The sequence below is a fragment of the Staurois parvus genome, unplaced genomic scaffold, assembly GCF_062004578.1.
Source record: "Staurois parvus isolate SC_StPar_1 unplaced genomic scaffold, SC_StPar_1.0 ptg002850l, whole genome shotgun sequence".
In the NCBI taxonomy this organism is placed as follows: domain Eukaryota; kingdom Metazoa; phylum Chordata; class Amphibia; order Anura; family Ranidae; genus Staurois; species Staurois parvus.
The window spans coordinates 105,550-117,342 of NW_028320646.1; the positions used below are offsets into that span (position 1 = coordinate 105,550).

Genomic DNA, 11,793 nt, shown 5'->3' on the forward strand with positions numbered 1-11,793 from the left:
TATATAATGATACAATGTATAATAGGATGTATATAAGGATACAATGTATAATGGAATGTATATAATGATACAATGTATAATAGGATGTATATAATGATACAATGTATAATAGGATGTATATAATGATACAATGTATAATGGAATGTACTATAATGATACAATGTATAATAGGATGTATATAATGATACAATGTATAATGGGATGTATATAATGATACAATGTATAATAGGATGTATATAATGATACAATGTATAATAGGATGTATATAATGATACAGTGTATAATAGGATGTATATAAGGATACAATGTATAATACACTGTATATAAGGATACAATGTATAATAGACTGTATATAATGATACAATGTATAATAGACTGTATATAATGATACAATGTATAATAGAGTGTATATAATGATACAATGTATAATAGGATGTATATAATGATACATTGTATAATAGGATGTATATAAGGATACAATGTATAATAGGATGTATATAATGATACAATGTATAATGGGATGTATATAATGATACAATGTATAATAGGATGTATATAAGGATACAATGTATAATGGAATGTATATAACGATACAATGTATAATGTAATGTATATAATGATACAGCGTATAATAAGATGTATATAATGATACAATGTATAATGGGATGTATATAATATTACAATGTATAATAGGATGTATATAATGATACAATATATAATAGGATGTATTATAATGATACAATGTATAATAGGATGTATATAATGATACAATGTATAATAGACTGTATATAATGATACAATGTATAATAGGATGTATATAATGATACAATGTATAATGGAATGTATATAATGATACAATGTATAATAGGATGTATATAATGATACAATGTATAATAGGATGTATATAAGGATACAATGTATAATGGAATGTATATAACGATACAATGTATAATGTAATGTATATAATGATACAGCGTATAATAAGATGTATATAATGATACAATGTATAATGGGATGTATATAATATTACAATGTATAATAGGATGTATATAATGATACAATATATAATAGGATGTATTATAATGATACAATGTATAATAGGATGTATATAATGATACAATGTATAATAGGATGTATATAATGATACAATGTATAATGGAATGTATTATAATGATACAGTGTATAATAGGATGTATATAATGATACAATGTATAATAGGATGTATATAATGATACAATGTATAATGGAATGTATATAATGATACAATGTATAATAGGGTGTATATAATGATACAATGTATAATAGAATGTATATAATGATACAATGTATAATAGAATGTATATAATGATACAATGTATAATGGGATGTATATAATGATACAATGTATAATGGGATGTATATAATGATACAATGTATAATGGGATGTATATAATGATACAATGTATCTCCCTTCTCCATTCATAGAGAGAGAAAAAACAAGGGGGCAGGCTGCACAGTGACTGATCACTGTGATAGCCAGTCAGAGGCTATCACAGTGATCATGTGACCCGAAATCGGGAGTCCTGGGTCCCGATCATTAGAACGGGACCCGGTGCTCTCAATGACACCGCGGTCTCTGTGCTGGGAATGCGCTGAGCGGCCGCTCCCAGCACAAAGACAGGTACGCAAATAGGGTGGTACTGGGAGGTGGGTAAACGGTGGAACCAAGGGATGGAGCTCGGAGGCGGGTAGAGGGAAAACTAGGGATGGTGCTCGGAGATGAGTAGGGTGGTAGAGACAAGGGATGGTGTCGGAGGTGGGTAGAGGGCAGAGACAAGGGATGGTGTCGGAGGTGGGTAGAGGGCAGAGACAAGGGATGGTGCTCGGAGGTGGGTAGAGGGCAGAGACAAGGGATGGTGCTCGGAGATGGGTAGAGGGCAGAGACAAGGGATGGTGCTCGGAGGTGGGTAGAGAGCAGAGACAATTGATGGTGCTCGGAGGTGGGTAAAGGGCAGAGACAAGGGATGGTGCTCGGAGGTGGGTAAATGGCAGAGACAAGGGGTGATTCAGAAAGGGGGAGCTCCTTCACCTATTCCCTGAGAAAAAAAGCCCTGACAAGAAGATAACTGAAATGGAATACAATGAATATGCTGAGTTGACCTGAATGTTCACTTTCTTTTGCCTACTCTTTGGTATGAAGAAAAGTAACAAAAATGGAAATTGAAGGTCTACATCACTGCTAAGAGGTCCAGATGCAGCTTTATTGAAATAAAAGTCAGAGGCAGCCAACACATTTCAAGGGACCAAAATTGCCCTCCTTCTTCGGGGCTTGATTGAAAACAATGTGAATGGACTAGAAGTAAGCTGGACCTTTATTGTTATTTCTTCCAGGCCTTGTCAGCAGCTGGTTTGGTAGCCATTCTCTTGATCAGCTGGTCTTCTTGAAAGGATATGGGTGGAGGAGATAACCACAGAGGTTTAAGTTTGGTGATTGCCCACCACAACCAGATTTGGGCTTGTGATGTAACAAAAATAGAAACAGCAGAGCCAAACCACTGTGAAGAGGTCCAGATACAACTTTATTGCCGTACAAGTCAGGGGGACAATTCAAACAGTATCCAATAGATGTCAAGGATGCAAAAGCACCTCCTTCATCAGAGGTTGCTTGTGAATGGATTAGAAGTGAACTGGACTTTAATGTTATTCCTTCCAGTGTGATTACAAGCACAGGCCTTGCTTTGGCAGCCATGCTGATGGCCAACTGGTCTTCTTGAAAGGAGTAGGGTGGAGGACATAAGCGCAGAGGTTTGTGTTCAGCCATTGCCCACCAGCTTGGGGCTTGTGATGTAACAAAAATGTAACAAAAATGGAAACTGAAGCACCAGACTGCTGCTAAGAAGTCCAGAGGCAATAAAGGTCAGGGGGACAATACAAAGAGTCTCCAATGGATTTCAAGGGTGCAAAAGCACCTCCTTCATTAGATCTTGATTGAAAACAATGTGAGTAGACTAGAATTGAACTGGACTTTAATGTTATTTCTTCCATTGTGAGTACAAGCACAGGCCTTGTCAGCAGCTGGTTTGGCAGCCATACTGATGGCCAACTGGTCTTCTTGAAAGGAGTACGGTGGAGGACATAAGCGCAGAGGTTTGTGTTTGGTCGTTGCCCACCATCACCAGCTTTGGGCTTGTGATGTAGGGAAAATGGAAATGGGAGCACCACACCACTGCCAAGAGGTCCAGATGCAACTTTATTACAATAATAGTCAGGGAGACAGTCCAAAGAGTATCCAGTGTATTTCAAGGGTGCAAAAGCACCTCCTTCATTACATCTTGATTGAAAACCATGTGAATGGACTAGAAGTGAACTGGACTTTAATGCTATTTCTTCCATTGTGATTACAAGCACAGGCCTTGTCAGCAGCTGGTTTGGCAGCCATACTGATGACCAACCAGGGGCGGACTGACAACTCATGGGGCCCCCGGGTAATAGGGGATCATGGGGCCCACGTGTCCTTGCCCAAACTCAAAAAAAGCCTATGAAAAAGGTACCAGGGGCATCTCATGGGGCCCCCTACTGACCCCGGGCCCTCGGGCAGTGCCCGAGTTTCCAAATGGTCAGTCCGCCCCTGTGACCAACTGATCTTCTTGAAAGAAGTAGGGTGGAGGACATAAGCGCAGACATTTATGGTCGGCTAATGTGCACCACCACCAGCTTTGGGCTGGTGAGACACGCGTGATGTCACGCTAACCGCATCTAACCAAACTTCCCCACCAATTTTCCTAACGTTTTTACCAAGTTTACTGTTGGACTTCACAAACTTTGTCAAATCTGCCAGAATGTAAATCTGGTAAATATTTCTACACCGTCACAGCACAGGAATTTTTCTTCTTTGGACACCGGGTCCAAAATGTGTTCTTACTTTATAAATGCTTTAATTTCCACCTTCAAGAGCTTTCACGGTGATGGAAGAAACCAGAGGCTCATGCAATTCTTCATATTTTTTTTTAATGCTGTTTGTGAAATGCAAAGCAGGATGTGGAGGAGGTTCCTGGGATCCAGGCTCAGGTACTAAACTCAAGACCTTCCCAGTAAGTGACAGAAGAAAGATTTCATTACACGGGAACACATCTGTGTCCCAGGAAGGTTGGCTTGAAGGTGACGACAGGTAAGAGTTTATCAATGTCACATTTTCTTGTGCTTTAAAAACAAAGCAACTTCTGCTGTGAGGATCAGGTTGCTTGGATGTTCAGATGACGGTTTGGAAATGTTGCCTGAAGTGTTATCAGTGCAATTCCTAATGGACAGTCTGCAGAACAATTCATTTTTCATCATTTTGAGGCCATTAAAGCAATGCTTTTTTTTTTTTTATTTGGGAAAAGTCTACTTAGATTAAAGAGAAGTCTATTATTTGAAGTTTCAGTGTCTTGCAAAGCAAAGCTATCAGTATCTTCATGCTTCTGAGTGGTGCATATACCTCGTCCTGCTGGCAAATGCAACCACAGTGTGTGTGCGCAGGGGGGAACGTAGGTATATGGGCAGGGGCGGACTGACAAATCAAGGGGCCCCCGGGCAATAAGGGATCATGGGGCTCCTGTGTACTTGCCAAACTCAAAAAACCCTATGAAAAAGGTACCAAGGGTATCTCATGGGGCCCCCTACTGACCCCGGGCCCTCGGGCAGTGCCCGAGTTTCCAAATGGTCAATCCGCCCCTGTATATGGGTGAACATTTAAACAAATGGGCAGTAAACCAAATAAATACAAAGAATCTTCTTTTGCATGATCAAAGTGGTGAATATTTCAGGAAAGTTATCATGTGTAAGGGCAGATTTAGGCTGCTCACGGTATCTAGAAGATCTTTATTTCATATAAGGAGGCTTTAGGTATATCTTTATTATTATTATTATTATACAGGATTTATATGGTGCCAACAGTTTGCGTATTGCTTTCCAAAATGAAGGCAGACATTACAGTTACAATACAATTTGGTACAAGAGGAAACGGAGGGCCCTGATCCTGGGAGCTTACAATCTAGGAGGAAGGGTTGAGTGATACAAAAGGTAATAGCTGTGAGGGGGGATGAGCTGATGGAGGAAATAAATGGCAGTTTACTAGGTAGAAGCAGGATAGCTTTCTTTAAAGAGAAATGTTTTCAGGGATTGTCTACAGGTGGATAGATAAGGAGACAGCCGGAGAGCTTGGGGTAGAGAGTTCCATAAGATGGGAGAAGCTCGGGAGAAGTCCTGGAGGCGAGCATGGGAGGAGGTGACATGGGAACTAGAGAGCAGAAGGTCTTGGGAGGATCAAAGAAAGTGGTTTGGTTGATATTTTGAGACCAGGTTGGTGATGTAGCTGGGGGCAGAGTTGTGGATGGCTTTGTAAATTGTTGCTAGTATTTTGAATTTTATTCGTTGGGCGAGTAGAAGTCAGTGGAGGGATTGGCAGAGAGGGGTGGAGGACACTGAGTGGAGGTCAGTGGAGGGATTGGTAGAGAGGGGTGGAGGACACTGAGCGGAGGTCAGTGGGGGGATTGGCAGAGAGGAGTGGAGGACACTGAGTGGAGGCCAGTGGAGGGATTGGCAGAGAGGGGTGGAGGACACTGAGTGGAAGCCAGTGGAGGGATTGGCAGAGAGGGGTGGAGGACACTGAAAGGAGGTCAGTGGAGGGATTGGCAGAGAGGGGTGGCAGACACTGAATGGAGGTCAGTGGAGGGATTGGCAGAGAGGGGTGGAGGACACTGAATGGAGGACAGTGGAGGGATTGGCAGAGAGGGGTGGCAGAAACTGAGTGGAGGTCAGTGGAGGGATTGGCAGAGAGGTGTGGAGGACACTGGATGGAGGTCAGTGGAGGGATTGGCAGAGAGGGGTGGCAGACACTGAATGGAGGTCAGTGGAGGGATTGGCAGAGAGGGGTGGAGGACACTGAGTGGAAGCCAGTGGAGGGATTGGCAGAGAGGGGTGGCAGAAACTGAGTGGAGGTCAGTGGAGGGATTGGCAGAGAGGTGTGGAGGACACTGGATGGAGGTCAGTGGAGGGATTGGCAGAGAGGGGTGGCAGACACTGAATGGAGGTCAGTGGAGGGATTGGCAGAGAGGGGTGGAGGACACTGAATGGAGGTCAGTGGAGGGATTGGCAGAGAGGGGGGAAGGACACTGAGTGGAAGCCAGTGGAGGGATTAGCAGAGAGGGGTGGAGGCCACGGAGTGGAGGCCAGTGGAGGGATTAGCAGAGAGGGGTGAAGAACACTGAACAGTTGGTGAGGTGGATGAGCCTGGCAGCAGTATTTATTATGGACTGGAGGGGGGATAGCCTATGTAAAGGTAAGCAAATGAGGGAGTTGCAGTAGTTGAGTCGAGAGATTACCAGGGAGTGAATTTGGAGCTTTGTGGTATCATTGGTTAAGAAGGGGCGTATTCTGGAGATGTTGCGGAGGTTGATTTGGCATGATTTGGACAGGAATTGGATTTGGGCCTGAAAGGATAGTTCAGAATCCAGGGCTACACCTAGCACCTTTACATGCAGGGATACCATGATAGTGGTTGATATCTAAATGGAAAACTTTTGTTTAGGTTTGGATAGAGCGGTGAGGGGTTAGAACCCCTGTCAGGTTTGTATTGCTGCCTGTGTCCTCATTGTCCTGATCACCAATGTGATGTTGGGTTGTTTCCAGAGGAGGAACTGAGGGGAAATCTTCCATTTGTTCCAAGGACAAGAGGAGATCTATATTATTGGTAAGATATCCTCTCAATTCCTGTTGAGTCTGCAAAGATGGCAAAAAAGCTGACAGCTACTAAGTTCAAAGTAAAAAAAATAGTTTTGCCTATAGATATACTTTAATGCAGGAGTAGGTAACCCTGGAGAGGTGAAGATCTACCTGAACAACATCGAAGAGAGCAAAGATTACCAGGGTAATCTTTTTCAGCTTACTAAGGCCTCATCAAAAAGGTGTAAAGTTTAAGGGTCAGTAGTAAGTAATGCAGAGCTCAGGGGTTGGTGGTAAGCAATGCAGAGTTCAGGGGTTGGTGGTAAGTAATGCAGAGCTCAGGGGTTGGTGGTAAGTAATGCAGAGTTCAGGGGTTGGTGGTAAGTAATGCAGAGCTCAGGGGTTGGTGGTAAGCAATGCAGAGTTCAGGGGTTGGTGGTAAGTAATGCAGAGCTCAGGGGTTGGTGGTAAGTAATGCAGAGTTCAGGGGTTGGTGGTAAGTAATGCAGAGTTCAGGGGTTGGTGGTAAGTAATGCAGAGCTCAGGGGTTGGTGGTAAGTAATGCAGAGTTCAGGGGTTGGTGGTAAGTAATGCAGAGCTCAGGGGTTGGTGGTAAGTAATGTAGAGTTCAGGGGTTGGTGGTAAGTAATGCAGAGTTCAGGGGTTGGTGGTAAGTAATGCAGAGCTCAGGGGTTGGTGGTAAGTAATGCAGAGTTCAGGGGTCGGTGGTACATAATGCAGAGTTCAGGGGTTGGTGGTAAGTAATGTAGAGTTCAGGGGTTGGTGGTAAGTAATGCAGAGCTCAGGGGTTGGTGGTAAGTAATGCAGAGCTCAGGGGTTGGTGGTAAGTAATGCAGAGTTCATGGGTTGGTGGTAAGTAATGCAGAGTTCAGGGGTCGGTGGTAAGTAATGCAGAGTTCAGGGGTCGGTGGTAAGTAATGCAGAGTTCAGGGGTCGGTGGTAAGTAATGCAGAGTTCAGGGGTCGGTGGTAAGTAATGCAGAGTTCAGGGGTCGGTGGTAAGTAATGCAGAGTTCAGGGGTCGGTGGTACATAATGCAGAGATCAGGGGTTGGTGGTACATAATGCAGAGTTCAGGGGTTGGTGGTACATAATGCAGAGTTCAGGGGTCGGTGGTAAGTAATGCAGAGTTCAGGGGTTGGTTGTAAGCAATGCATAATTAATGGCTCAGAAGTAGATAACACAGATTGCAGGTGTCTGGAGAAAGTATTCCAGAGGTCATATAGCTCATTTATGCATTTTTATTACAAAATATATGAATAATATTTTTAAAAATACATTTTCAAATATACTGTATGTCTTTAAAAATACATTTAATCTACATTTTTGGAATGCATTTACAAATATATGGTAAAATTACTTTTTTATATGTTAAAAAAAATCTGAAGAATATATTTCAAAAATATATATTTCAAAAAAATATTTTCCATATATTTTGTAATATATAAAAAATGCATTTCAACATACAGTGTATATAGATAGATAATAGATAGATAGATAGATAGATAGATAGATAGATAGATAGATAGATAGATAGATAGATGATTGATAGATAGATGATTGATAGATAGATGATTGATAGATAGATAGATGATTGATAGATAGATAGATAGATAATAGATAGATGATTGATAGATAGATAGATAGATAGATAGATAATAGATAGATAGATAGATATTCAAATATATTGAATACGGCCAAAATTGTAGTATTTCAAATATACTGTATGTCAATATATTTTGGAAGAATATTTTAAAAATATATTTAAAATATATTTTTCTTCCATGTGGGCGGGCTGCTCTGTGTTGCAGGAGCTCTGGCGCTGGGTGTCATTCAACCCAAAAGCCTGAAGACATCTTATTGCAAAGAACAGGTACTGAGGTGGACAGCTCCGGACTGAAGATGAGTATTGCAGCCAGAAATGTTCATTTTTTTTTTATTACGGCTTGGGAGACATTTAAAAAAAAACATGACCTGGCGTTGGGCTTTAGGTGACATATAGTCTCCCTGCCAGGCGTCTCATTACAAACCCTTTTTGGCGCCCGAGCTTCTGGCCATTGTTCTCTGCCCTAAACAATCATTACTTAAATTCACGGGTCATTAATTTCCATTGTGTCCGTGTTCAGACTTCAAGGGTTCAACAGGCACAGAGCACAGAGCTGGGGCAGTACAAAAAAATGGCAGCGGACAACCGATTGATGGTTTTAGACCATAGACAATGGAACATGGCCAACTGTCAGCCAATGGGATTTACTGCCGTGTTAGAACATTCCCAGTACATTTTCCTATTAACAATGACTACAAGTAGAATGAGACTTAGCTTGAATTCGGGTTTTTTTTCCTGTTTTGTTGAATGCAGAAAAATTTGTTGACCCAATTCTTAAAAAATATGGAATTTTTATTTGAATGGTACAAGCTGATCAGTGGGTCCCGGGCCAATGATTTATGGCCGCAATCCACTAATCGGCTGAGCGAATGACAGGGGAGAGCTTTGTTTTGGTTAAGGGCTCTCTACAGACAGCGGTGATGTGCTGTTTTGTTTCTCCCTGCAAAGCAGGGAGTAACAACTGTCACATTGCTTAGTAAAATAGCACATATATAACCCCTTCCCAGCCAATGTCAATAGTACACTGACCGTGTATTAGCACTGATCACTGATCACTGGAGATGTCCTTTAGTTAGATCCCACTCAGCATCAGTCAGTGTTAGATTGCCCACCGCACTATCACGGTCCCACTATAGGTCGCTGATCACTGCCATTAGTTGTTTAAAAAAAAAAAAATTCCAGTATACTGCATATACTATCATTTGTAGACGTTATAACTTTCACGCAAACCAATCAATATACACTTATTGGGATTTTTATTACCAAAGACATAGCAGAAAACACTTTGGTCTATATTTGTGAAGAAATTCAATTTTTCTTTTATTGGATATATGATAGCAGAAAGTAAAAAAAAAAAATATTTTTTAAAATGTTTTTTGTTTCCAATCCTTTTATTAAAGTTTGAACAATACAGAAATAAAACAATGAGAAAACAAGAAAGGCACCAGAATATAATGCCACGGTGATCATACATCATCTTACATATGGATTTGGGTTCCTAAAGAGGTACTACTGTGACCATGTTCCCTGAGTTTTGAATAACATATCTCAGAACAGGATCCAGTAAACCAGGGGGCCCCCCATGTTGGGATTACAAGATCGCCCCAACTTTTAGGTAACAGTCAGATCCTTCAAACCTAATTATCAGCCATCGGATGGGGTGTAGAGCCCATTTGTTCAAAATTTTCGCTCTTTAGAAATGTATATAATAGAAAATAAAATCCCAGTGGTGATCAAATACCACCAAAAGAAAGCTCATTTCATTTGGGTACAGTGCTGCATGACTGCGCAAGTAGCGCAGTGCTGAATAGCAAAAAAATGGCCTGGTCACGAAGGGGGTAAATTCTTCCGGAGCTGAAATGGTTAAAGATTAATTTTTAATGGGCTTTGGCTCACTATGAAATGAAACGGAACACAAGCATTGGTATTACCTTTTTTTCTTTGGTCTCTGCAGGTTCTGCCATGATTATGTGGAAGTTCAGTGCCAGTAAACTGTCTACTTTCCTACTGATGGCGGCCCAAACCGCAGGGTTCCTCATGATGCTTATGAAGCTGCATTTCACCCCCCCTCCCGTTGCGTCCAAACAAGAACGGAGTCACCTCCTTATCATATCATCCTGGAGATCCGGTTCCTCGTTCACCGGTCAGCTCTTCAGCCAACACCCCGACGTCTTCTACATGATGGAGCCAGCTTGGCACGTGTGGGGTAAAATGGGCCACATCAACACTGATATTTTGCACATGGCAATCCGGGATATGATCAGGTCCGTATTCCATTGTGACATGTCAGTGTTCGATGCCTATATGTCCCCAAAAAAAAATAAGTCAAATCTCTTTCAGTGGGAGACTAGCCGGGCCTTATGTTCCCCGCCTGCTTGTTACTACTTTAGTCGCAATGACATCATACCGCAATTAAGCTGCAAGGTTTTTTGCGCCAAGTACCCGTTTGAAACCATTCAAAAAGCGTGCAAAACCTATAATCATATCGTGATCAAGGAAGTGAGATTTTTTGATCTGAAAGTGCTTTACCCATTGCTTCAAGATCCATCTTTGAACCTAAAAATCCTCCACCTGGTCCGGGACCCACGAGCTGTCTATCAGTCCCGCATGAAAGTGAGTTCAATGTTGTCACATGACACCAACATTATACTGAGGGGGACCAAAGGCAACAAAAGTGATTTTTCCTTCAGAGCGATGGAAAAGGTTTGTAAGAGCCAAGCACAAATATTTGAAACGGCCATGTTTGGAATTCCCAGCAAACTCCATAAGCGCTACATGTTGCTGCGCTATGAGGACATTGTCCAAGACCCATTGGGGAAGGCCAAGCAGGTCTATGAGTTTGCCAAGCTGCCTTTTACCCCAAAACTTAAGGATTGGATCCATAATATGACACGTGGAAAGGGACGTGGACAAACCTTTGTCATCTCCTCTCGGGATGCTCTAAACACCTCCAGAGCTTGGCGGACAGTGCTTCCATTTGAAAGCATTCACAAAGTTCAAAGCATTTGTAGCGAAGCCATGGCGTTGTTTGGGTACAAAATCCTACGGAATGCAAAGCAGCAAAAAGACTTATCTGTAGATAGTATGCTACCTATGCTAAAGGGACAAGTCTAAAAAAAAATGCTGCGCAGGTCATAAATATGAAGGAAATTTTAGCCTTTTTTTGTTAAAGTATACATATATTGTACATATATATTCATTTTAAAAAAGAGTCTGTTTGTTTTTTTACTTAAAGACTTTTTACCCCTTCCTGACCAGAAGTCATTGAAGCTTAGATGTCAAGACCAAAAATTAAACAGTGTCAATGTGTGTCAATAAAGTCCACCAAAGTCCACCATAAAAGTCAAATCAACCACTTGCCCTCCAGAGGATTTCCCCCCCTTCCTGACCAGAAGTCACTGAGGCTTTGATGTCAAGACCAAATTTGTGTCAATGTGTGTCGATAAAGTCCACCATTGTCCACCATAAATGTCCGTGCTCAAATCAA

At 41.6% G+C, this 11,793-nt stretch overlaps 1 protein-coding gene across 1 annotated transcript; it reads left to right on the forward strand.

Annotated features, from left to right (window-relative positions):
- Positions 1-10,268: 10,268 nt before the first annotated feature.
- On the forward strand, positions 10,269-11,420 carry CHST4 (carbohydrate sulfotransferase 4). The gene has a single exon (XM_089666805.1). The coding sequence runs from the start codon at positions 10,269-10,271 to the stop codon at positions 11,418-11,420; it is 1,152 nt and encodes a 383-aa protein (XP_089522931.1).
- The last annotated feature ends 373 nt before the right edge of the window (positions 11,421-11,793 follow it).